This window comes from Lampris incognitus, chromosome 2 (genome assembly GCF_029633865.1).
Source record: "Lampris incognitus isolate fLamInc1 chromosome 2, fLamInc1.hap2, whole genome shotgun sequence".
NCBI classification, from domain to species: domain Eukaryota; kingdom Metazoa; phylum Chordata; class Actinopteri; order Lampriformes; family Lampridae; genus Lampris; species Lampris incognitus.
In genome coordinates, this window is record NC_079212.1 from 26,945,858 (window position 1) to 26,973,459 (window position 27,602).

Sequence of the window (27,602 nt, forward strand, 5' to 3'; positions counted from 1 at the left end):
TTATCACATACTGTGGAGGATTCATTCCTGCAGCAGCAACAGACCAGCTTCAGCAACTGAAAACAAAGAGAGTAGCTTTATGACTGTTTCACTTTTTATAAGAAATTTATAGCTCATCTTCTAGATTATCCTCATTTTTGTCTTTTTTTCAAAATTTCTATTCTCAGACACTTAATATATTTTTTTTTTATTTTATTTTTTGCTTTTTTGCTTTTGCATCCCCATTTTGACAGGAAGTTACTTGAAGCAACAACAAATGAGACTTCGCTTTTTTTTCCGGGCAACTTAAGAGACAGTGTTTCAAATGATACATGGTCTGCCAGGGGATATATGTTTGTTTGTCTTGAAATAACTCCGACCAGAAAGTGTCGCTTTTCCCTATTAGACTTGACAAACAAGGATGGAACAAAGCCTTGCTGGTCTGCTAAGTGGTGCATTTTCAGGTAAGCAAGATGTGTGTTTTCACCATGTAGGTAGAGCATTGTATTTGTTCCAATACATGTTTGACATGTAACAGCCACTGGACTGAGGCCTTACACACCGAAAGCTTTTACAAAAGGAACCAGCACGGACATTTTGTTGTTAAGTCACTGAGTTTGTTCAAGTACTTATTTCTACAATCATGGTGTTACAGAAACATCCCTCCCATCTTTCCCTGATGGCGAGTTGGACTTCAACACTGTACGTTGTGATGAAGAGTCTGAAGCGACCGAAAGAAACAATTCTTGTGAAAACCTTGATGAGGATGATGAGGATGATGAGGATGATGAACGTGATGGGGACGAGGATGATGAGGATGAGGATGAGGATTTCAAGGAGGATAATGTTGCTGAGAAAGATAATAAAGATTCTTCAAGTACAAAGGTCAGTGTCATTAACATGGACCAAACACTAAGGGAGCAGTATGAAAGCTCGGAGGGAGATCCGGAAGAGGAAGAAGGCTCCACCTCTGGGGCAGATGAGGAGGAGGAGGAGGAGGAGGAGGAGGAGGAGGATTTAGGAGCAGGAGAACAACCAGAGGATTGGTCAGTGGTTGTACGTTGTGAAGGGGGGTTCTGGGATAGTGATAAAGAGGACAGGATCTTCGCTGGGGGACTTCCCCTGGTGCCTGAGGACACTGGAAACCCTCAAGTTAGAAACAAGAAGAGAGGTCAGAATGAAAGTGATGAGGATGTGTCCTATTTTAGGGAAATCCCTAAACGTCTTTGTGAGGAGAACCTACAAGGTGATGGGATTGAAGAGGATGAGCAAGAGAGGAGAGAGGAGAGGATTGAGGTTTCAACTCACTCAGAGTGTGAGGGCATAAAACTTGAAAAGGATGAAGGGAAAGGCATGCATTTCCTCAACCAGTGTTTGCCCCAAGAGGATGGAGGCAACCCAAGTGCCACTCTTGATTTTCCTGAACAACTGTTGCAAAATCTTCAGGATCTTATTTCTGATGATGAAGATGTTATGGGAAAAATAAAGGATTTCTCTGGGGACGACCACCAAGAAGCAGGTGAGAGCTTTGCTCAGTACCCCTCGGACCTCTCTTCGTGTGAATACGTGGAAGACGGAGGAATGAATGCGGGGAATAAAGATAAATTGAGTGTGTTGCCAAAAGAGAACACCAATCTGGAAAGAGCTGGGGCAAAGGATACATGCGTGGCTGGTGATGTAGACACTGATGAGAAGAAAGACCCATATCTGGTTATTGAATGTAAAGGGACAGATGAAGATGCGCAGTTCATGGGCCTGCACTTGGGAAGTGGAGGAAAACACAGCAGAGAAAATATGGGGCTTGTCAAACACGTATTGGGTCATGCAGCAGTGACAGGATGGGTTGTTGGAGAAGAGGCAGATGAGACTACTTACCTAGATGCAGAGCATAATGCCTGCAGCGAGGGGGAGGGGCAGACAAAAGCAACAACCTCTCTGACAGATAAAGCTATGCCCAGTTTCCACCCACGTCAACATAACGTTGAGACCGACTTTAGCATGAGACATCAGTCCAACAGCGACGCCTACTGTTACAGTGATGACACCAGCGGTTGGAGGCGCACAGATAACGCGCGTCACCAAGGCCCTAAACACAAACCACCAGAATGTGCTCAAATTCACAGCGAGAGCAGAGCGGAGCTTGTCAGGCGGACCATCTCCGACGACCAAGCTTTTACGAACACCTGCAACAAAGCACAGCCACTACCGGCTTTTAGCATCTCTTGGGATGCTGATGTGTCATCGACAAGGGCTTTTTTATCTGAAAATCCACCATTAGGAAGGGAAGACATAGGCAAAGAGGAAACACTGGCAGTGGCCGTAATTTCTGGAGATAAGGTCGCTGGGGAAATCCAACCTTTGGTGGAGCCAAGGGAGGAAATCCACACAACCATTCACTCGTCTAAACAAGGATCTGTGGATGACCAATTCTTTTTCAACAATGATGGTGAGGATGCAAGAAACACCGAGCTAGGGCAGTTTGGAGGTGATGAGTATGAAGAAGAGAGGAACTGGGAGCAGGAGCAAGAGAGAATTAAGGCTTTCTACAACTTTTACAGCGGCGATGAAATGGAGAATGGCGAAGAAGGTGGGTGTGTATATAAGATTATAATATTCTTGAAGGACCAAGACTGAGAAAAAGTAATCGGGTTAAAAAAAAGGGTTTATTCAAAATTTCATTTGTATTTCACAGTTTGTGAATTGGTGTCATGGATTTTTTTTTAATTTCGTTCATTTTAGGGAGAAAGATAAAAGTCCAGTTCTGCACAGATCAGTTGTCTCAAATCATCCAATATGACGCTGATTGGTAAGGCATTTTTAGGAAACCTGGCAACATTGCTGGTAATCCATACTATTGCAGCTCAGTGGCTGAACTAAACTGACCTGTGCTTACTACTTTCCCAGCAGTGAGAGAGATTCGCTCGACAGCTCCACAGATGGGGAAGAAGAACTAAGCTCCACAGACACGCATGATGTAAGATCGTGGTTATTTCATGCACTCATACATAAATATGCTTATGACAAACTGTGGTGATTGTTTTGTCTGCTCAAGGAGCTGAAGGAGTCTGAGATGCTGAAAATGAACAGTTCCCAGCCAAGTTTGATACCTGAGAATTTGGCAGGTCCCAGCAACACACAGGTTTGCAGCAAAAAACACAAGATGTGTCCTTATAGAAAGTGATTCTGATATGTCCATATTGTGTGTGTGTGTGTGGGGGGGGTGTTCCTCACTACCAAGAGATATTTACCTGCCTTTGTTCTGACTTGCCTGTCATTATTACTGTAGTGTCTTGGCTTACTGAAGTTAATGCTGAAGATGTGCCTGGTACTACTGATTGGAGTGCTGATGTTCTGGTGGACCACAGACCAAATGGACTGGATAGGCCGAGCTGCTTTCTTTAAGAGCTAACGCTTGATTACTCCTTAAAACATGCTTTGAGCCTACTAGATGGGAAAAGAAGAAGAAGATTTAAGAAAAAAAAGAATGAATTGACTAAAGGACTTTGTAAAAAACCTGGAATATATGTTGAGTTAGTTATGCAAAGAATTTGTAAAACGTAAAATGCTGCCCCAAATAAAGGTTTATAAATGGTTGGTCTGATGTCTGTGTTTTTTTTTACAGTAGATAATAATTTAAACCTGAGGAAACAACGGCTATGGTGCAGGGTGGACTTTATCCCATTCAGGCAAGAAGTCTCACCAGTCAGCCGGTGGCGCTGCAGCGTGTCTGCAAACGTACCGATCACAAAGTAACGTCGTCTAAACGGAAACGGAAACACGAACTGTACACAATGGAGTGCGAACGTTTTAGGCACTTTGACAAAATAATGGGCGGAGTTTCACGTTTACCGATAGAAAAGCGACGGTTTGATATTAAATTTGGATAACGGAGGATAAAAATATGGAAATGTTGTACAATAGCCTGATTATTATGGCTATACAATTTGTCCATAGCTCTAGATTTATTAATGCCAGGCCACCATTCTTAGTCTTCATGAATGAATTAATACATTTAAGAAAGCACTGAAATGAATACAAACCAAACAAGCTTTGCATATTTACAAAAAACATAGATATATTGATTTCTGATTAGACCTCTGTCTTTTTGTCTTATTATTGTTTTTCCCTTGTTTTTCTGTTTTATGAAATAAAAAAATGTAATAGCTCAATCTGAGTTGTACTATTTGCTAATTTGTTGTTGATATGGCAAGATTTTGTTTCTATAATAAAGGTATTTTAAAAAGATAAAACAAAAAAATAACAAAAAACAAGCGGATCCGATGTCTTTCGCAAACTAACTGCAGCCATGTTGAATCCGGTAAACGGCAGACAGCTAACCGGGAGTTATTATTGTGGATGAGCGCAGGATAGTAAAATCAGATGACAGCAGTAAATTATGCGGACAACGGCAACGATGTCACGGCATATGAGGGAGGGCAACGATCAACGGCACTGCTGTCAAAAGTTAAAATATTTAAACCTTTTGCCGTTCTCCGGACCGAACGTACAACCGGATGTTACGTAGGACTTCACAAAACAAAATATGGCGAAATAATTTTATACGTATAAGGATTGACACAATTACGGTATATCATTCAATAAAACAAACATAAAACACGTTTGTACAATTTAATTTACTTTTTAGTTTTTGCAGAAAACACAAAATCAACATAGCAACCCATGTAGTTTTTTTTAAACCGTCCTGCCGTTCCGTCGCGCAGTTTGGTTCTCCCCCCCCCCCCCCGTTCCGTTTCCGTCCTGCCGTTCACCGTCTACTGGATTCCATGTGAATACAGCATAAACAAGAAGATTCCTGTTTTAAACCCGTGATTTCAGAAAGGGAGTCGAGTCAAAAACCATGTCTGTATTGGGCAATAAGTCTTACCAGGAAATAAGCGAGCTGCTTGATTATTATGGGATAAAGCATGGACCTGTGGTCGGTGAGTGAGTAATTTTACTCTGCGCTCATTTCTGATTCGAAGTTATGCTGGTCAACCCGTGACTATTTTTAGATATCCATAGTTTTATTTTGAGAAACAAGTTTAAAAAAACACAGACATCGCACGGAACTCTGTTGATCTGTGAAAGAGAACATACAAGAGAAATGTTCAACGACGTAACAAAAGGCTACCCAAGACTTGAACGTTAACAGACCCCTTCCCACTTGACCTGTTGCCAATGAATTCCTTAAACCAGGGGTTTTCAAGACAGTGAGCCTCCCTTCAGAGATCAAGTCCCCGGGACCTCCCTCATTTTAATAAAAGGCATAATAATGATGATAATTATAATAATGAATAATAATCCTAACTATAAAGGTTTGAAAATGTTTATTTTGAACACTCAGTCCATCTCCCACGTTTGAATAAAAATCAATAAAAGTGGTTAAGAATTAGTTAAAGGCCAATGACTATTTGTGCATGTTTCTAAAGTAAAAAAAAAATTTGAACATATATCCATCACCTTTTAACAAAACAGAACGGAGAACATGAAAATGTACACAACCCATTGATGCACAATGCTGACCTGTTAAGTAAAGTTTGAAATGCACTCTGGGAAATACATGTTGTTTGGTGGTGTAGTAGTCATTGAGGAGATAGACATACGGCGACCTAGATGGGTAGATCACTAAGGAGAAAGTTTCCTATATTTTATATTTCAATGACTTCTTGGCTGATAGGTGATTATACTGTAAATTGACAGAAAAAGAGGTGGTGATACTCTGTATACCTGCATATACCCTCCACTACCACTGACGTTGTTCACTCTTTTTAACCCTTCCATGTAAAGCCCACATAGCCTTCTCTACCTTAATGGGAGCAGTGAGTCTGCATCCAAGAAAATCCCAACTTTCAAGATACATCATCATACTTTCTGCACTTTCTGCTGGATTCAGACATTTTCTTGTATTTCCCTGCTTTTTTTTCCCTCGCCTCCCCTGAAACTCTTTGGCACCCTCAGGGGAGGCGGGCCTCACACTTTGAAAACCACTGCCTTAAACCCATTACATTACTACCTGCACGTACAGGTATGACAGGATGTTGTGTTGCTGTAAAGCCCCTTGAGGCAAATTTGTAATTTGTGATATTGAGCTATACAAATAAAATTGACTTGACATACTCTGTCGTTTTGTGCACAGATTCCACCAGAGGTCTCTATGAAAAGAAGTTGAAAGAGGCCATGACCAAAGAGAGAAAACCTAAAACATCCCCAGACAAAACCTACTACAGAGAAGAAGGTATGTACAGAAAGAAACAGTATGCAGAATACAGGAATAAAGAAAAGGGGATACATGTTTAGGATATCCTGCAGTGAGTCTCTTTGGACATTCTTTAGGAAACCACATGCTTTGACGAAGACAGCCCAACTACTTATATAGCAGCCCATACAACTAACCAATATTGATCCTTAACTCTAAATTTAATAGGCTGGGAGCCAGGTCCAGCCTTTAGGATGTTTTCTGCTACCTTTTTTCACTATTATTTCCTGTTAGCCTATACCTTGAGCCATCACAAATTGATGACGAGCAGCCCCAACCAAAGAAGGCGCTACGGTGTTGCTTGGAGTTGCTATAGCAACACCAAGATTTGGCATAGCAACTGCAAAGCGACCCCAAGAATTTCGTTGTGAAAACTAATAAAAATATGAATTATTTAAAAAATCCTTTTTATTATTTTGGTAATATATTATGCATTTTTAATTACAAACACAATGAATAAAAAAATCTAAATGCAGTCTTTTCTCAAAGTAGCGCTACTTGCGTTTTGCACACTTCAGATATTAGCTAATGAGAGCTGAACGTGGAGAGATTTCTCGTGCCCAAAAGACCATGGACCTCAACAAATGTTAGGGAGATACATGAGAGAAATATTAACTCTGCTGTCTCTGGCAATGTTGAAGAAGAGCAGGCCGACAGCCAGGATGAGCAAGTTTGCAGCAAGGACTCCAATAATGTTCGGGAGGATAAAGAAGAACTCCTGTCCCCGTCATCTGATCAGCAGTTAGCCTCCACCCCGAGCTACAGCAGAGTGGTGTAGCTGATATTAGCCACACACCCAACAAAGGACCATGGCACCCTGTTCTCCAAAAATACCTGGCAAAGAAGTACGGACTTCAAATGCGGTCCTTCAATCACCAATGTTATGAACAGTATACCTGCTTGGAATATTTGATTACCAAGGGCTGTGCGTTCTGCTTTGCTTGCAGACGGTAATCATAAAGAGACAGCATTTACACAGGATGGGTTCAGCACTTGGATCAAAGCTACCCAGTCTTTCCAAACACACCATGTGAGCGCTGGGCACAAATACGCCATGGATGCATGGTCTGAATTCATTTTAAGAAAAGGGAGTGGTTCAAAAATTGGAAGTGCACTGAGTGAGGGCCCTTCAAAAATGGTGCATGAAAATAGAGAGTATATACAGGCAGTCATAGAGGCACTGCATTATGCGGCATGTCAAACTGTTACACAATGAGGACACAGGGAAGATGTAATATCAGCCAACTGGGGCAATTTATTGAACTCTTACATGTTATTGGCAAATTTAACAAAACCATAACATTAAAAATATCCGACAATCTGAGAATATGGTTATGGACCAAATTAGTGGAGAAGTTAAGGAAGTTAGAGGTTTTGCACTGATGGTAGACGAGAGCAGAGATGTTGTGGTACTTGCACAACAATGAAGTATGGGAGGAGTTCCTTCATCCCACCCCAGCGGATGGCTTAGATGCTGATTCACACTTGACAACAATCAAACAGACACTTAGTACATGCAACACTGACCACAACATGTGCATAAGCCAGCGCTATAATGGTGCCGCTGTTATGTCGGGATGCAATAACGGCATGCAGGAGAAATTTCGGAGGGAGGTCCCACAGACTCTTTATGTACATTGTCATGCCCGCCGGCTCAATATAGTGTTAGTTGACTGCATCAATAATGTGCAACCAGCTGGAGAATTCTTTTAAACTGTGTAGATGCTGTACAGTGGTTTTTCCAGCTCTGTCGTACATGAAGTTTTCCTTAAAAATCAACAAAAGAAACTTGAGCCAACACAAAAGCTGGTTGAACTGAAAAAGTTAATAGAATCAAGATGGGTTTGTCAATATTCAGCAGTGTGGGCTATTCAGAAAACCCTGCCAGCAATCCGTGCAATGCAGGATGATGTTGTCAAACAATCAAATGCTCAGAGGAAGACAGTTAAGGGGAACAAAGGCACTGATAGACGGTTAGTTAGCTCTTCAACTCACTTTATTTGAGGATCTGTTTTGCACCACCAAATTCTTGTCAGACCATTTACAGTCCCCAGATCTGCAGCTAGCATCTACAATGGATCTTTTTGAATCCATGACTACATCTCCCTCAGAAAAGTGAAGCGAGAAGTCGTGGAATGACAAATGGGACAAAGCGCAGGCCCTGCCCTCAAAGGCTGGCATCCCCGTCCGGCTTAGACAAGAGAAGAGACAGGCTCAGCAACCGAACCACCTAGAGGGATTTGTAGTTGATGCTCCAGCAGGAAAGCACCCACCAATCAATTACACCGATGACATCCATAAGCACTGCTTCTATCCTGTCATTGACAGACTTGTGAACGAACTGAAAAGGCATTTTTCATCGGAGTCATGTGATGTTCTATGGGACACGTCTGCCTTAAACCTGAAACACAATTCATTTCTTGAAATAGAATCTCTGTCACCATAGGCCAAAATTACAGGATAACAGATGACAACTTGTCTGCAGAAGTAAACCAAGTCTGATGGCACCTTGACAGAAAAAAAGAACAGGGACAGATCATGAACACTACACATGAATTTCTGTCTCTTCTCTGACCATACAAGGATGTATTTATTGATTTGCACAGACTTTTGTGTATATCAGTCACACTATCCATCACACTGGCGACCTGCAAATGCAGCTTTTCTTGTTTACGCCATGTCATAAATTACACAAGTAGCAACAGCAGGGATACTAGAAACAGCAACTAAGCCAGGTTGACTTAGTTGTCCATCAGCTCCAAACGAGCGAGGGCCCTTGATGTGCAAGATATTATGGCTGCTTTTGCCATGAACCACAACAACAGGCACATTGTTCTGCTATGACAGATGTCCATTGATGGGTAGGCTAACCTTAAGTTATGTTATTTGATTGAACAGTTGGTATTTATGCAAAAGTAACAGAATGTGATGTGCTGGTAATGACAATAGGCATACTTCTCAATAATATTCATAGTATTCTGGTGAAGTTTGTGTGAGAGATTGTTATGTTGGCAATAGGCTACGTTTAATGTTCATGTTATGTCTTGAACAGTCACATTAATTTTTCAGTGTGTGATGACAGTCGCGTGTTGGTGCTCATGTGCTGTTGTTCCTAGTATTAATGAGTGACTCGTTAAGTCATTTTGAATAAAAGTGCAATTAGTACATTATAGTCACTGTATGTCGCTTTTAATAAAAGTGCATAATTCTCTCTGTAATGGATCTGACACCCCGCATTGCCATTCTCCATATGCCTGTTCACCAAAGCTTTGCTCTGCGCTCCATAAGAGTAGTTAACGGTATGGATATGATTTGGATTGTGATATTAAAGATAAGGTAATAATGTTAAAAGGAACATGATCTTGTGATATTAAGACATGTATGTTAGGGTTAATACTCCTGCCTGTGTCCATAACCAAGGCAATTGAAAGAAGAACTGGAATTGGTCCCCAGGTGCTGCAGCTGCCCACTGCTCCTATACAATAGGATGGGCTAAATACAGAAGACAAATGTCATTGTAACCTGTACAATGACAAAATTAAGTGACTTTGATTTCATTTTATTTCATGTTGTGATATTGTCACACCAAGCACAAAACATGGATTTTCAAAAGGGAGCCGTTGTTTGAATAGGAGACATTGCTATTAAAAAGATGTTTTAATGATTAAATAAAATGTTCAAACTTGGGCGTTTGGTTGGCTTGGGGTCTATTCCGTTGCCTACCAACACGGGGATTGCCAGATCGAAGCCCCGTGTTACCTCCGGCTTGGTCGGACGTCCCTACAGACACAATTGGCCATGTCTACGGGTGAGAAGCCGGATGTGGGTGTTTGTCCTGGTCGCTGCACTTGTGCCTCCTCTGGTCGGTCAGGGCGCCTGTTCGGGGGGGGAGAGGGAACTGGGGGGAATAGTGTAATCCTCTCATGCGCTACGTCCCCCTGGTGAAACTCCTCACTGTCAGGTGAAAAGAAGTAGCTGGTGACTCCACATGTATCGGAGGAGACATGTGGTAGTCTACAACCCCCCCCCACCCGTATCAGAAGGGGGGGGGGTTGCAGCAGTGACCGGGACAGCTCGGAAGAGTGGGGTAATTGGCTGGATACAATTGGGGAGAAAAAGGTGGGGGACATTTTTTCACTCTATTATGAATGTGTATTCATGTAACGTTAACTGTATTGCTTGCAGAAAGCTTAAAGGTTTGATTATTTCAAAACTGTTTCAGACACTGAGCCACAGTCAAGATGATTATTCAAAATCCGTCTCCCCCTGGCGATCGGATCACCTCTTGAGTAGCCATGATTGGACATTTTATTATGAAAATATAAACGATCACCCAACCCTAACACCCAAGGCAGCCCCATGCAATGATATAGCAACTGCTAAGCCACCGCAGTGAAAAATTCCTGACACTGCCCATGCCTCCAACTCGGAGCCATTTGATCTCAAGAGGCCCAAAACCCCTTTTCTGGGTCATGTTTCTTATGAAATTATGTAAATGCAAATATTAAGGCCCCACTATTGCATAAATAGTCATAGAAGTTTATACAAGTCATACAAGCTGCCATTCTATTTTTATTTTTTATTTTTTTTTGTCTGTTTGGGGATATTGTGGGTGATATTTTAAAATAGAATGACAGCAATTCCCAGAATCTTATTTTGCTACTTTCTCCTTTGTTTCAGGATACTCCCTGCCAAATGTCATACTTGTATGACTATTTATGCAATTGTAGATTGTAAATTGTATTTATGTAATTAATATTTGCATTTACATCATTTTGGTAGGAATGACCAAATGGCCCCGAGTTGGGGGTGTTTGTTATCAACTTGTGATGGCCCAAGGTATAGGTTAACAGGAAATAATAGTGGGAAAAAAAGTAGCAGAAAACATCCTGAGGGCTGGACCTGGCTCCCGGCCTATAACCTCTACCTACCTTTAACCTTAAACTTAACCACCTCAGCCACATTAAAATCCACTCTTGCATACATGTTGCATGACATTTTCAATTTGTGTTATTTATAATACACGGTCACATGGTTTCTGGAAGAATGTCCACGGAGACCGTCATTGATTTTTGCTCATTCTGGGTCCTCTCATTTCAGAGGAGGAAGTCACCTATTATACCTACAGACCACCTGTAAGTGTCAGCCAATAAGGATTCGTTTCATTGATTTTCACAAGGAATATTTAACATGTAATGTAGTTCTAACACATTATCTCTCGCTTTCCGGCTCTGCAGATCACAGTTGATAGTTCAAGAGACAGGTCAGTTGTCTAACAAATCCTTTCATGAGGGTTAGATTAAAAATTTCCTCTGTGTAGTTTTTTCTTTTTCCTTTTAATTAGAAATCCTCAATATTTTTTCGTGTCCATTCAGGGGACCGTACATGAGGTCGAGGCCGGAGTATGCTGAGAGGGCGTTTGAGGATGAGTAAGTTTTCTGAGTTATCAAGTATTTTTGTTTTCTGTTTTAACCAGTTAAGAACATCATACCAGAAACGTTTTACTCCCTTACAGGAATTGCTATTCAGGAACAGGACTTGACTATAGCAGAAGGGATTTTGTGGATGAGTAAGTTAAGTGACATTGCAGCTATCTTTGACTAAATCATTAAGTTGAATAACAGTCAAAAGATTTTATCAACCAATTTATTTACCGCTTTCTATTCAAATGTTTCATTTTGCCTCTCATCCCCCTACCCTCCTTCCCTGCATACACTTAGGATCAAGAACATTTTTGACCTGTAGTTTCTAAAAAAATTTTTTTTAAAAACACCGATACATACTACAAATATAGTATTGTTCAGATTCTAAAGATGTAGACCCAGTTGCAAATGTTTCAAAAGCACATCTTAGATTAAACCTAAAACGGCATCCGGGTGGCATGGCGGTCTATTCCGTTGACTGCCAACACAGGGATCGCTAGTTCGCCGTGTTGCCTCCGGCTTGGTTGGGCGTCCCTAAAGAAACAATTGGCTGTGTCTGTGGGTGGGAATCCGGATGTGGGTATGTGTCCTGGTTGCTGCACTAGCGCCTCCTTTGGTCGGTCAGGGCACCTGTTCAGGGGGGAGGGGGAACTGGGGGGGATAGCGTGATCCTCCCACCCGCTACGTCCCCCTGGCGAAACTCTCACTGTCAGGTGAAAAGAAGTGGCTGGCGACTGCACATGTATGGGAGGAGGCATGTGGTAGTCTGCAGCCCTCTCTGGCTTGGCAGAGGGGGATGGACCAGCGACCGGGACGGCTCAGAAGAGTGGGGTAATTGGCCACGTATAATTGGGGAGAAAATAAAAAAAAAACCTAAAACAGTGAATGAGCTAAAATATAAACTCGACAGTTGTATAGATGATCAGCTAAGAAAGGACAGCCCTGATATTAACACAGACACTTACATTTGATATTCTTCAGCTTCTTTCTCATTATGCATCTCACAAAACGCTCTTCTTTTTTTTTTTAGGCCATACATCAATGATTCGACATCCACTTACAGAAACGTCTCTTCACAACCAGCACCTGTGAGATCCGGTGGCGATGCTACACAGACAAATTCTTCCCGTCTCATCCCGCTCTGGGTTCAGTTTGTGGTTTTCCTGGCTGTGGCAGCTTTTCTCTACTTTGTCTTCTCCAACATGGAGTCGGCACACAGCGATCCTTTTAAAAGAGTCAAATGATTTTTATGTGTATTCAGGGCTATTGTCATACTTAATTGCATATTTTAATTTAAGGTGTATGTTTGCCACCTACTTCTATTTTAGCCTTTTCTGAGGAAGATTGTTTTATAATATACAAGTGCTGTTTTTACCTTGTTGCTTTAAAAATACATGCATTATCCACACCTAGCTGTAGCATGACGCAGCCCTGCCATAAAAGGAGCGGCTGTAACCTGTAAGTAGCAGACTGTAGAGTTTGCCTTATTCATACCATCTTTCATCTTATTTGTAAAATTCCCTCCTATAAGTTCAGAAAATTAGTTCAAGAGACAAACCTTGGAAATAATCATCTGACTGCAGTTTTTTAATTTTTGTATTCAAATAAGCTATTTTACTGTAAAGAAAAAGACCCAAATTCAGGGATATGTGCCCGTATCCCCATAACATCACCAAAAGTACTCTCACCGTGTGTAGTCATTTTTTCTCATGACATCAGTCATGGCTCTCTTCATAGGATTCAAGACTTGTTCTTGTTCAGTTTATGAAAAAGGATTAATAAATACAATTTCCAGTGGATTTTTACTTTGATTGCTAATACAAAGGCTTTTTTGAATTGCTTTGTAAAATGCATCATTACATATAGTTCACCCAAGTCTCGACGAGCCGTTTGAGTTACTGAAATAACCCAATTGTAGTTGCTGGCCAGCCATAAGGCTAATTCCCAAGCATATTGGAGAGTATCTTTTTCTGGATTTTATGGCGGAACTTTTTGGATGTATTTGTTACTTTGTAAGTCTTCAGTGCTTGTTAGGTAGTTATGGACATTTATGGTGGTGTCTATAAAATGTTCCATTTCCAATGCTATGTTCTTGCTTTCTTTCACCACAAACTTGGAAGCCTTTTCGGCTTTTGCAAATTTAAGATATTCATTTGTAATTGATAATCTTCAACTTTTATCATCAAATTCTTTTGTATTGTCAAGATTCAAAATAAAAAAACCACTTTATATGTACAATTTGGAAAATTGTCAAGTCAGTTATTGCCTGAAATTAACCTACTACTACTACTACGACTACTTTTGGCTGCTCCCGTTATGGGGCCACCATAGCAGATCATCTGTTCCCATCTCTTCCTGTCCTCTGCATCTTCCTGTAAGGCCAGCCACCTGCATATCCTCCCTCACCACATCCATTCATTTGTAATTGATAATCTTCAACTTTTATCATCAAATTCTTTTGTATTGTCAAGATTCAAAATAAAAAAACCACTTTATATGTACAATTTGGAAAATTGTCAAGTCAGTTATTGCCTGAAATGAACCTACTACTACTACTACTACTTTTGGCTGCTCCCGTTATGGGGCCACCATAGCAGATCATCTGTTCCCATCTCTTCCTGTCCTCTGCATCTTCCTGTAAGGCCAGCCACCTGCATATCCTCCCTCACCACATCCATAAACCTCTTTTCCTCTTGCCTGGCAGCTCCATCTTCAGCATCCATCCATCCGTTATCTGAACCGCTTATCCTGCTCTCAGGGTCGCGGGGATGTTGGAGCCTATCCCAGCAGTCATTGGGCGGCAGGCGGGGAGACACCCTGGACAGGCTGCCAGACCATCACAGGGCCAACACACACACACACACACCTAGGGACAATTTAGTACGACCAATTCACCTGACTTACATGTCATTGGACTATGGGAGGAAACCTGAGCCCCCGGAGGAAACCCACGCAGACATGGGGAGAACATCCGATTTCCACACAGGACGACCCGGGATGACCCACCAAGGTTGGACCACCCTGGGGCTCGAACCCAGGACCTTCTTGCTGTGAGGCGACCGCGCTAACCACTGCGCCACCGTGCTGCCCTCATCTTCAGCATCCTTCTCCCAATATACCCAGCATCTCTCCTCCACACATGTTCAAACCATCTCAATCTTGCCTCTCTTGCTGTCTCCAAACCATCCAACCTGAGCTGTCCCTCTAATATATTCGTTCTCCTTCTTCGTCACTGAAAATCTTAGTATCTTCAACTCTGCCACCTCCAGCTCTGCCTCATCTTTTCATCAGTGCCACTGTCTCCAAACCATATAACATAGGTGGTCTCACTACCATCTTGTAAGCCTTCCCTTTAACTCTTGCTGGTACCCTTCTGTCCCAAATCACTCCTCTCTTCTCCACCCACTCCATCCTGCCTGCACTCTCTTCTTCACCTCTTCTGCACTCCTCATTACTTTGAACAGTTGACCCCCAAGTATTTAAACTCATCCACCTTCATCACCTCTACTCCTTGCATCCTCACCATTCCGCTGTCCTCCCTCTCGTTCACACATATATATTCCGTCTTGCTCCTACTGACTTTCATTCTTCTCTTCAGTGCATACCTCCACCTCTCCAGGATCTCCTCAACCTGCACCCTACTCTCGCTACAGATCACAGTGTCATCCGCAAATATCGTCCATGGAGAGTCCTGCCTGATCTTGTCCGTCAACCTATCAACATTGCAAACAAAAAAGGGCTCAAGAGCCAATCCTTGATATAATCCCACCTCCACCTTGAACCCATCTGTCATTCCAACCGCACACCTCACCACTGTCACACTGCCTTCATACACATCCTGCACCACTCCTACATACTTCTCTGCCACTTCCGACTTCCTCATACAATACCACACATCCTCTCTCAGCACCCTGTCATGCTTTCTCTAAATCCACAGACACAATTTAACTCCTTCTGGCCTTCTCTATACTTCTTAATCAACATTCTCAAAGCAAACATTGCATCTGTGGTGCTCTTTCATGGCATGAAACCATACTGCTGTTCGCTAATCGTCACCTCTCCTCTTAACCTAGCCTCTCTTACTCTTTCCCATATCTTCATACTGTGGCTGATCAGCTTTATACCTCTGTAGTTACTACAGTTCTGCACATCACCCTTATTCTTGAAAATCAGTACCAGTATGCTTCTTCTCCACTCCTCATGTATCCTCTCACTTTCCAAAATTATGTTAAACAATCTTTTTTACCTTTAAAAACGCCACTGCCATCTCTCCTAAACACTTCCATGCCTCCACAGGTATGTCTGAAATGAACTATATACCAAATAAAAATGGCAAAAGATACAAGGGAATAGACATCATATAAATTCAGGTTTATTTACAGCAAAATACATTTGCAGACACCAGGAATTTCTCTTAATGGGCTTATTAACAAAGACAAAAGGACAAGGTAAAATACAAACAAAAAAGTGAATACTGCATGTAACAGAATTCATGGCATATTTAATAACGAATATTCAATATGTGTACCAAAGGAAACTTAAAAAAAAAATCTAAATTTGGCAAGTAAGGAAAACGTGTGTCTTCTTGAACAGAGTGCAAATAGCAAGAACTATCATATCGGGGAAAATCTGCCTACACTGGGTCTCTTCTATACAATATTTACATATATAGGTTGTGTAAAAATAACTGCATTTGCCCATTTAGTCCAGTTCATTTGGGCTGGTGTTAACCAAACAACCGCACTGAGATTGCCTGAAAAGGCTCTCCATCTAATCCCAAGTGAAGTGAGGTGTGGTTCCTTTGTGGTGTTAACACTACCAGTACCAAATTCATGAAATGATGTAAAATTCACAATGGAGTTTTTGGGAAATCCTGTCACATAGGCCTAATCATTACCTTCATCATCTTCATGCTTCTCTGGTGGTCTTACCCCCGAAGAGCACGAGGATATGATTCAGACAACAACTAGACCTTATTCAACCGTTGTCAGAACCTAAGGGCTACTTACTGAAGGAGGAGAAGCATCCACTCGATGTGAAACAACCACTCCGTGAGGAGAATTGTAGCTTTCCTCCAAAAATGGATTGGGAAAGATTACTTAGGCCGTCATTCAGAAACACACCCCAAAACAAAAGCCTAGTGATCTGCTTGACGTTGGTCCATTTCCAAAAAAGACATGTGAATCCTAAGCAGACCTTATGCAAATTTCAATGAAGTAACCTTTTCACCTTTTGGTTCGGACCAAAGAACTGAACTAGAGGTGCACACACAGCCTTAGTATTGCACATGTAGGTACACATATTGCATTGAAAAAAACACTAACATGAATATATACAAGGGGAGGATATTGACCTGAGTGGGTGGTTTTGAATTACAGTGGTGTGGTTGCAGTTTAGCCGTTAATGAGAGCCGTTGCATAGAGGAAGGAGCTGTTCTGCAAAGGCATAAAGCTTTTCTGATTTAATTCTACTTTGATCTGCAATACCCATATTGAACTTACATAAAGCATTACCTGTCAACTTGAGTCAAAAATCATAATTCCAAACTATAAAACCACCTCTACATAGAGGCAACACCTACAGTATTATAACTGATGACAGCAAAATTTAAAAGCACACATCGCGAATGACAATATGAATAGTTGGACTACTTAAAATACAAAATATCCTCTAATCCTTTAGGGATCATTGATCTTTGGAAGCAGGGACATAATAGGCTTCACAGAGCCTGTCATTACAGTGTTACCTTTTACTAAATAAAGAAACTGAACAGACTAATAGTGTACTTACATACAGCCTACATACACAAAGACCTGAGGGCCACATTTCACAGTTTGACAGTCAAGCTTCTAGTACCGATAAGATACTCCCTTATTTTGGATTTATAGTTGTGGCCTAGCCTGAGTGAATTTGAGGCACGTATCCAATGTTAACTTCAATCTTTGAAATGGTTTCTATTGTCCGTGATCAGTCTGTGAGGGCATAATACACTCACTGGCCACTTTATTAGGTACACCTTGCTAGTACCGGGTTGGACCCCCTTTTGCCTTCAGAACTGCCTTAATCCTTCGTGGCATAGATTCAACAAGGTACTGGAAACATTCCTCAGAGAGTTTGGTCCATATTGACATGATAGCATCACGCAGTTGCTGCAGATTTGTCGGCTGCACATCCATGATGCGAATCTCCCGGTCCACCACATCCCAAAGGTGCTCTATTGGATTGAGATCTGATGACTGTGGAGGCCATTTGAGTACAGTGAACTCATTGTCATGTTCAAGAAACCAGTCTGAGATGATTCGAGCTTTATGACATGGCGTGTTATCCTGCTGGAAGTAGCCATCAGAAGATGGGAACACTGTGGTCATAAAGGGATGGACATGGTCAGCAACAATGCTCAGGTAGGCTGTGGCGTTGACACGATGCTCAATTGGTACTAAGGGGCCCAAAGTATGCCAAGAAAATATCCCCCACACCATTACACCACCACCACCAGCCTGAACCGTTGATACAAGGCAGGATGGATCCATGCTTTCATGTTGTTGACGCCAAATTCTGACCCTACCATCCGAATGTCGCAGCAGAAATCGAGGCTCATCAGACCAGGCAACGTTTTTCCAATCTTCTATTGTCCAATTTTGGTGAGCCTGTGCGAATTGTAGCCTCAGTTTCCTGTTCTTAGCTGACAGGAGTGGCACCCGGTGTGGTCTTCTGCTGCTGTAGCCCATCTGCCTCAAGGTTCGACGTGTTGTGTGTTCAGAGATGCTCTTCTGCATACCTCAGTTGTAGTGAGTGGTTATTTGAGTTACTGTTGCCTTTCTATCAGCTCGAACCAGTCTGGCCATTCTCCTCTGACCTCTGGCATCAACAAGGCATTTTCGCCCACAGAACTGCCGCTCACTGGATATTTTCTCTTTTTCGGACCATTCTCTGTAAACCCTAGAGATGGTTGTGCGTGAAAATCCCAGTAGATCAGCAGTTTCTGAAATACTCAGACCAGCCGTCTGGCACCAACAACCATGCCACGTTCAAAGTCACTTAAATCACCTTTCTTCCCCATTCTGATGCTCGGTTTGAACTGCAGCAGATCGTCTTGACCATGTCTACATGCCTAAATGCATTGAGTTGCTGCCATGTGATTGGCTGATTAGAAATTTGCGTTAACGAGCAGTTGGACAGGTGTGCCTAATAAAGTGGCCGGTGAGTGTATAATGCTTTAGGATCTCAAAATAAAACAGTATGTAAATACCTATCATATTCAGTGTTTCTCCACTTTTAGGTTACACTTGTCAGAAAGCTGGAATGAAAGGTCAACGGTTTAGTGTTGTCAGGTAAAATAGGTCCTGGTTAAGGTTCAGAATGGAGTCATGCTTCATGTTGGCTGTCCTCAAGCCATTTGCTGTTGCCACTTTCAAAAGGCATGGTGAAGGATGACAGACCAAGCTATTTGGTTCTTGGGAACTAAAATGTCTCCCACCTCATCAGTCGATGAAGGCTGAGGGCAAGCCATCTGTCAGGTTAGCAGTGATCATCTTACTGGTAACTCAACTCTAAAGCTGAAACACACAATTGACACCACAATGGTCAACTAGTTTTACATGTACAATTAAACAAGTTGAATCTCAAAAGGACAAAAACCCATTTCATGCTAGTATCAAGATATTCCATACCTTTAGGTATCTCCAATGTTACCTGCATATCCCATCATATCTTATTAACTGATAAGGCAACATAGGTGTTGTCCACGCCTGTAGATGAAAGCATATGTGTAACACTGAGAACTGATAAAAATAAATACCAAGTCTGGATTTAAAAAATAATTCAAATTTTTCAAAAATGTCCTAATATTTGCCATTGTGCATATCAATGATGACATCATTTGAATCTCTGGCATCATTGTGGAGATCTTGGACCACGGCTCAACACAGCTTTACAACGGTGTCTTACAGGGTATCAGAACACAAGCGTAAAACATGTTTCAGTGAGTCCAATTCGACCCAATTATTTAAACCACATATTTGAAAGTAATAACAAAAGTGCAAGTAAAAGTTATTACTTGAAATCATCAACAATGGCCCATTACATTTCTGAGCTACTTCCTGGTTAAACTTGCAGTAATGACCATCAATAAACTACCCAAGCAGTGCTTATTCAAAAGTCATAGATAATGGGAAATCATGTACATGGTCTACCTGATGCACTACCTTTTTTTTTTAAATCGTTGTTGTTGAAATGATGGGTTTAAAGCTCATGGTCCAATGTCCTGTAAGATGCCATGGTAAAGCGATCTCTTGCAGTGGTCCCGTGTCCAAATGAGGCCAGTCAGTATAAAGACATCATAACCAATATGCACGATAGTAAAAACAACAAAAATAAGACCCAAGTTGTTAAAAAAAAAAAGCAAAAAAAACACAGAATTATCATTTAAAGTAGGGCTAGACGATTAACCGAATCTCAATTTCAATTATGATTCTGGCTTCCCACGATCATAAAAACAAGATAATCGAAGTAAAACGATTATTATGCCGCGGCGTGTAGGCCAGTGTTAGGTTGTGCTGTAAATACAATGCACCCGTCTTTTCCAGCTAGTTGTGTGCCCCGCTCCTCCCCTAAAGCTCAAACAGTTTCACTTTTCCTGTTCGTGTTAAGAGGTCGGAATGGGCGGCGTGCGTTTTTCAGTCTTTGAGTGAAACGTTTAGATGATGGCAGAAAGGCGGCCTTTGGTGGAAAAGAAAGGTAAAACCAATTCAGTCATCTGGAAGCATTTTGGTTTTGAGGAGTATACCACTGTTTGTTTTGTAGTTTGCACTAGATTTTGCAGGGGGGCCAGGATAGAAGTATGGGACTGGGTGGCTACAACTTTTTTGTAAAAAAAAAAAAAGCCTTGGCAGCCAGGTGATTTTTTTTTTTTTTTTTGGTCAATGTGTGTTAGTAGTGTTTCTTGGAATACTCATTTTGGCCACAAGTGCACCACTACCTCAAATTATAGTTTACATGTTAACAGTTTTAATATTGATACTGATTATAACAAAGCCTGTTAAGTAGTTTTTGCAGTAGGTTGTGGCTATGAGTGCACTAAAGCATAGTTGGTGATATTTATTTTTATTTGTTGTTTTTATATAGTACTATTATCTTTTTTTTATGATTATATTTTTTACTTGATTTTAATTTATTTCTTGTTTTTCAGTTCAATTATATTTTAAGTTCCAAGTCATCATGTTTTAATGGTTCAATAAACGCATAGGTTTTCAAATCAATGAATAATTGTGTTTAATAATTGGTATTTCAATATCAACCAAAATAATCGCGATTATGATTTTTGCCATAATCGTCCAGCCCTAAATTAAAGCTTATAGTAAAGTTAGGTGGGAGGATGTCAAATGGAAGAACTTACAGGTTCTGGCCTCTCTCTCCAATTCAGAAGGCTTCTTCTTTTTGCACAGCACCTTGGCTACAATGATGATAATAACAACAGCTACAATGAATGTCAGGCCAGATACTAGCCAGCTGATCACCATAGGACTCAATACTGGGTCTGGATCTGAGGGTGAGAAGACGGCAAAAAATGACATACCGTCAATGAAAGTTGTTCAGCAAATATGTTGGCTTTATTAATATTTCAGAATCAAATAAGATATAATGTAACAATTTTTTGCAATGAGCTGAAACTACTACCTGTTTAGACAGCAGCCTAAAACATTTGCCATATGCATTCCCTGCTCTTTTTGCCTTGATAGAGGAAAAGACCAGAGTAACAGCCAGCATACTGTTTTTATTTCTAGATATTTGTTGCCGTTTCATTACACAGTAATGCTGAAACTTAAGGGAGGATCTTAGAGGCTGAATAATAGAGAAGCTTTTTATTGCAAATATAGCTAATTTCTTAACAGATAAGGGAATTTTCCTGGATTTAGGGAGTGGCACAGAAACATTTTCACATGCACTGATGGATTTTTACATGTCAAAACGGATGCCATTTATCCTAATAAAGATTAAAAAAAACTGCTTACATATGGTTAAAAAGCTTTTGACAATGACAAAAGCAAAAAAGGCAACTATCTAAGTCACAAAATGTGTTATCGTCCTTAAAGTGTGTAAATAATAAAACCAATTAGCTATAATTACCAAAGATGGAAAAGCAAAACAAAGACAACTGTGCAATAATGAATTACCAAGAAATCTTCCGAACTGAGGTTATTTATGGATTCCCCCCCCCCCATGCAAAAAAACTATCATAACACTATAATTTTTTTTACCTCTGATGGATATAGGCAAGGGCTGGCTCTCCCTGGAGACAAAGGTTCGTCCACTCTGCTGGACACGGTACAGGCAGTAGTAATATCCCTCATTGGAGCTCTGGGCATTGGGGAAGGTGAAGGTGACGGAGGGGGTGAGGGCAGGCAAAGACTGCCGCACAGTGCCATTGGAGCGGACAAGGCGCAACTGAAAGGAACCTCCAGGATACTGCTGCTGGGTGGAGCATGTGATGTTGAAACTGTGGCCCCGGATGACGGAGCCAGCTGGGGCTTCGATGGACGTGTTGTACCAGTGTTGGGGAGTAAGGAGCTCCACTGTGATATGCAAGACAGCAGGAATGGAAAGCTGAAATTTGGTTTGCTATTCATTTTAGACACCACTAAAGGGTCGTACTTTAATGTAGGACAGGGTAATCTTATCCAGAAAGGACTGTGTGGGTGCAGACTTTTGTTCCAACCAAGCAGTTACATGTCTGATTGTACTAATCAAGGTCCTGAGACTCTACTCGTTGATTAGTAGACTCAGGTGTGTAACTGCTTGGTTGGAATAAAAGCCTACACACACCGGCCCTTTCTGAATAAGACTGCCCCCCTGCTTTAATGGAATAACTGGTTAGAGGAATTCAATCCAAATCAAAATTCAGACATGTAATTTGAATAAATTATCTCAGCTCAATCAGTCTGATGTGGTAAAGATTTCAGTTAAAGTAAAACTGAATAAACATAGAGAGGAACAAACGTGAGCCTAGAGCAATACAGGAATGACTCACCCACTGTGATCTTGATGGAGTTGCTGAGTGGGGAGCTGAGCAGTTGAGAGGGTAGATTACCCTTGATCCTGTACAGACAGCTGTAGCTCCCCTGGTGGGAAGTCTCCAGGTCGGACAGAGTCAGCTCCACTCTGGTCTGGCTCTGGACCACTCTCTGGATCACCAGTGGCGTGGACACACCATGCTTGTATAAATGGAAGTCACTGAGGTGGTGACCCAGGGGGACAGCACATCTGAAGCGGACAGCCTCCCCAACAGAGAACACAGTGTGTGGGGATAGCAGGGACAGGGAGGGTATCAAAAAGGTCCCTGGAGGTGATCACAGATTTAACAAAGAAGCTTGATAATATACTCATACAAGATGACAATGACAATAGCTTCATGGTGTAAGTACCAGCAAGGAATAACATGATCAAAAAAGTTATAAATGCATCTTTTCAGAGAGCAACGGTCCCTACTAATAACCTGCATGCTACCATGCCTCCTCTACACTGAAGACGCATTTGTATTCATGTTGATTTAATTAGCTGTTAACATGAACAGTGTAGAAAATAACTAGTACATAAAGTCACATTGTCAGCTTATCAACCCTTCAGTGCTTCCCTATAAAATGACCAGCAGAGTCAGCAGGAACTCTCACCTGAGCATTTCACCCCTGCATCATTCTCATGGGTGCAACGGGAGTCCCTGAGGAGGATACTGGCACAGCTTGTGAGGCTGGTCTCATGTCCCGAGCAAAGGACATGCCGTAGCCAGATGTGAAGCGCTTTGGGTGTTTAGAAAAGCGCTCTATAAATGTAATGATTATTATTATTATTATTATTATTATTATCTCTCCACTGCCTGAACCGAATGCTGCACCGTGTAAAGCAGTTTCAGCCAAGCCACAGCCCAGCTCCAGGCAAACTACATTAGCCCCCCTCAGGTCTCAGCCATGGTCACACACCGTCCCCCACTGGTTGTGGCGAAGCACCTCTACTCTCCCAGAGCAACGGCCCTCCCCATTGACCAGTCTGACCCGTCCTGCATCTGCTCATCAGAGAAAAACGCTCAGGGCAGAATTGTACAGGATTACTGAAGACACTGCTTTTTTTTTACTAAATGAACTGGTTTTGTCGGTTCCTCAAACTTACCAAAAGCACCAACCCCATCCCATGGACCAAAAACACAGCCTGTGGGAGTGGTTAAAGAAAACAAAATTGTTATCTCCGAACTAAGGATCCTAAAAATTTACTTTGATATATACACCACAAATACGTTAAAAACGATTGCAATATCAGTGAACTAGAGAAGTTATTGTTGTGCATTTGTAAAATGACAGTCAACGCCAACTATGAGGATCTCTGCCGGCGGCGCGGTTAGACTTACCTAATAGAGACAAGAGTTGGAGAATCCTCGGCATTTTTTTTTTACCTTTCCATTTCAAAGTAGGCTAGGAAGGTATTTAGATGTCGATGGCGGAGTTGACAACTGTACAACGCGGTCCTTTCGCGTAAATTGTCGCTACAGTCCAGAAGATTTGCCTGTGGGACTACACGTCGGATTAGTTAACACGGGCTAGCATTAGCGGCTAGCAAACCCACCAAACAAATCTGGACGGCCTAGCTTTTAACGGCGGCATTATCGAGAATTGAAAGACGCAATACACTTGCAAAATAAACGCGTTGGGGGTGGTCTGGTAATAGGAGGATGAATCCAGCTGGCTGCTGATCACAGAAAATAATGTTGACGAAACTGCTAGGGAAACATGTCACTGTTTGGGGCATCTTGGTGACGTCACCGCGCTCCGTACGTTTTTGCGCCTGCGTGTGACTGTTCTCCTCTCCGCAGACAGAGGTCACTCACAAGCCGCAGCGGCAGCACTGCCTTCAACCAATTCTCAATATGTGGGCAAGCGCCTTCTATCTATGCGCCGAACATGGCTAGCCCACTAGTTCGCATACCGCTGTGCAGATCTTGAGACTCCATCCATCCATTATCTGAACCGCTAATCCTGCTCTCAGGGTCGCGGGGATGCTGGAGCCTATCCCAATAGTCACTGGGCAGCAGGTGGGGAGACACTCTGGACAGGCCGCCAGACCGTCACGGAGGGCCCACACACACACACACACACACACACATACACAGGAGCAATTTAGTATGGCCGACTCACCTGACCTAAATGTCTTTGGACTGTGGAAGGAAACCGGAGCACCCGGTTGAAACCCACGCAGACCATGCTAACTCCACAAGGTTGGACTACCCCGCTGTGAGGCGACCACTGCGCCACCGTGCCGCCCGATCTGGGGATTCATGAATGAAATATTTAATCTTCTCCGTCAGAATTCTCAGCGTGTAAACTGGAACTACAAGACAAAACAGTTAAAAGTCTAACCTCATGATATAGGAGATTCGTTTAGTATGATCCCAATAATGGATTTGCCCTAAATTCCGTCTGAATGGCTTTAGTGATAATGCATATTATTCATCATGCACGTTTCATTAAAACAAATCTCAAGGTGCTGCGCACACAGAGAAAACAAGGTGGTTAAAACTGCTACCTCTCTAGTATATCTGCTATCTCTGTCTCGGTCTGTGGCACAGGGTCTAGATGTTCCCTGTCTGCAGGGGTATTTCTGGTTGCCGGGTATTAGGAGCTGTATCCGAGTGCTAAGAGGTTTACAGATGTAAAAGTGTGACAGTGATAAACTTCACAGAGGTAAGGACATCATTCATCAGATTAGCACAAGTATTTCCACATGCATCTGTCTTTCTGTCGTGGAGTGGAAATTAGCATGCTTTATGGACACTTTTTCATTTTGATGGGTCCCAGTAAGGATCTTAGGCGTCTTATATTTTAAGAGAAAACATCATTGTAATTAACACAATTTGCATAAAGTTGTATTCATAGTATTTAATTTCAAGGTAAAATATATAATATCCACAGAAATAAAAAAGAGATAAAATAAATAAGTATAGATATTGCCCTATAATAGGGCAATCTCTATGAGTTCCATCCTCATGAAGCAAGTCCAGATTTTACTTCTTACTGACATATTCAGCTCATATTTTAGCTACATTTTATATGTTTTGTCATTGTTTTCTGACAGAGATTAGTACATGTTCACGTTGATTGTGCCATCCCCGCGACCCTGACAGCAGGATAAGTGGTTCGGATAATGGATGGATGGAAATTGCATTATTTATTTATTTTCAGAATATGGCAAATGGCATCTTTGTGCGTTGTTTTAGGTCTGCTGAGGAAATCTCAAGTTCAGTTAGATAAATACTTGCTAAACACTTATTAAATGATGGTATTCTCAAAGTTTGGGGTAAACCATGGAATGGATATATTTGGTTGCTGTACAAGCATTGTGTTACTTAAGAAACAGGTACAGGAAACCTTTTCTGAGAATACCTTTATTTAATACTATGCCACATGTATTTAACTGAACTCCTGCAAGACTTCCCTAATTTGAATGATTGTTTCTGATGTGATTATCCATGGATTGGAAACAGGAAGTGAACAGCAGACACATGTAGACCTTTGAGTTATGGATTTAGTTTGTATCACTGTTAATGGTAAATATTAGAACCGTCACTAAAATGTTCGGTAAATAAATTAAATCACTTCATTCCCTTGAATGAAATTGTGTCATCACCCAAGGTTAAGAACATGCTGTACAGTTCTGCTGAAACACAAACGCACTGCTAACATGTTGTATATACTGTCGTGGTTTTTCTATAGCCCGGATAACTATGGATGGAGGCGGGGACTTTTAGGTGCGACAAACCGGGCTTCACCACCGTTAGCTAGATAGCTGCGCCAATGCTAGGGCTAGCCTGCTAGTTAGCTAGTTAGCCGTGTGCTAATGGGTTAGCAAGCTCACCTTGGGACCAGGGCTGGTGATGGAACAGGGCGGCTGAGCTCTAGGCGGGGCGGGAGATGGATGGCTGCTCTCCGGGGTGCGTGTCTCTCTCTCTCTCTGTACTCTGGCTCCGGTGTGACCGGGTGAATGTCTCTCTCAGTCTCTCTGGGGAAGCTCTCGGGGGTAGTCAGCTAGCTACAGGTACCGAGGCAGTCTGCTGCTAACACTACCACTGCTAGCCACCGTATCTACTGTCTAGCCCAGGATACGCTAGGTTTCCCTGTTCTATCCCACGCTAAGGTGACAGTCTACGATATGGTTACTAAACAGTTCTGGCGCTTTGTCTCTCCCGCGGTGTCTAATATAGTTGCGTCTGTGACAGCGTGAGCTAACCTGTGATTGGTCCTCTAGCTGCACGAGCCCAGTGCAACATTCCAAGTACATCCTCAGGCATTTCCCACTACACTGCCCCCCTCCAGCACTGTTGAGTCCCTTCAACATAAATGAACAACAGACTACAAAGATCAGTCTGATTAATCTAACACGATAAACGTGACAGAACACCCGCGAAATGAACTAGGCCCGGAACAAAGGGCGTCAAACAAATGTGGGTGGTCGCTATCCATACTGGACTCTTGTGACTAGCCTAGTAACCCCCAAGTCAACTAGTCACGTCCGTCAAAGTTAGTCTAGGAGCCAGGCGGGCCTCCGGACTGGCCGGCCCCGTCTGGTGGTGTACGGGAGATGGGACTCAGCGGCGTCGGCTTCGTCTCCTTCTGGGTCAGGGGCGTTGGACTGCCCGCCCGGAGCACAGGCTGCTGTCCCACGACGTTGGGTGATTGTCGACTCGCCTGAAGAGTAGCTGGCAGCAGTGTGTTGGAGCGGCTGGAACCGAGCCGGGGAGCCTGGTGTGCTGGGTCCTCCATCGTCGTTTGCGTGGAACAGGTCCTCCAGCCGGAGAACAAGGTCTTCATCGATCTCCTCCTGCTCTGTCACTCCTTCATACTCCTCTGTTCTCTGCGCCCCCGGCTCCTCCATGTCAGCAGCGGGAGGACCTCCTTCAGGTGTTT

The 27,602-nt window shown here is 42.3% G+C and overlaps 3 protein-coding genes across 6 annotated transcripts; 2 read left to right on the plus strand and 1 right to left on the minus strand.

Moving 5' to 3' along the window:
- The first annotated feature begins 13 nt into the window (after positions 1-13).
- Positions 14-3,566, plus strand: si:dkey-183p4.10 (midasin). The gene is made up of 6 exons (XM_056299110.1): positions 14-443; positions 635-2,566; positions 2,719-2,785; positions 2,884-2,953; positions 3,032-3,118; positions 3,266-3,566. Exons 1-6 carry the CDS (start codon positions 401-403, stop codon positions 3,386-3,388), a joined length of 2,322 nt encoding a protein of 773 aa, XP_056155085.1. The 5' UTR covers positions 14-400; the 3' UTR covers positions 3,389-3,566.
- Positions 3,567-4,730: 1,164 nt separating this feature from the next.
- Positions 4,731-14,161, plus strand: emd (emerin). 2 transcript variants are annotated; one of them, XM_056274189.1, is made up of 7 exons: positions 4,731-4,919; positions 6,116-6,214; positions 11,336-11,370; positions 11,473-11,498; positions 11,611-11,664; positions 11,751-11,804; positions 12,689-14,161. In XM_056274189.1, the coding sequence occupies exons 1-7, from the start codon at positions 4,838-4,840 to the stop codon at positions 12,900-12,902; spliced, it is 564 nt and encodes a 187-aa protein (XP_056130164.1). In that variant the 5' UTR covers positions 4,731-4,837; the 3' UTR covers positions 12,903-14,161. The 2 variants fall into 2 exon arrangements, with proteins under 2 accessions (XP_056130164.1, XP_056130165.1); XM_056274190.1 differs by lacking the exon at positions 11,751-11,804.
- Positions 14,162-16,018: 1,857 nt separating this feature from the next.
- Positions 16,019-24,431, minus strand: si:ch211-150o23.3 (uncharacterized). 3 transcript variants are annotated; one of them, XM_056274269.1, is made up of 8 exons: positions 24,053-24,431; positions 23,818-23,856; positions 23,325-23,713; positions 22,685-22,917; positions 21,915-22,229; positions 21,053-21,199; positions 19,329-19,406; positions 16,019-19,214 (listed from the first exon to the last, which is right to left on the minus strand). In XM_056274269.1, exons 3-7 carry the CDS (start codon positions 23,330-23,332, stop codon positions 19,363-19,365), a joined length of 747 nt encoding a protein of 248 aa, XP_056130244.1. In that variant the 5' UTR covers positions 23,333-23,713; positions 23,818-23,856; positions 24,053-24,431; the 3' UTR covers positions 16,019-19,214; positions 19,329-19,362. The 3 variants fall into 3 exon arrangements, with proteins under 3 accessions (XP_056130244.1, XP_056130242.1, XP_056130243.1); XM_056274267.1 differs by lacking the exon at positions 23,325-23,713 and having other exon boundaries at positions 22,685-22,993; XM_056274268.1 differs by lacking the exons at positions 23,818-23,856; positions 24,053-24,431 and having other exon boundaries at positions 23,325-23,804.
- Positions 24,432-27,602: the final 3,171 nt, after the last annotated feature.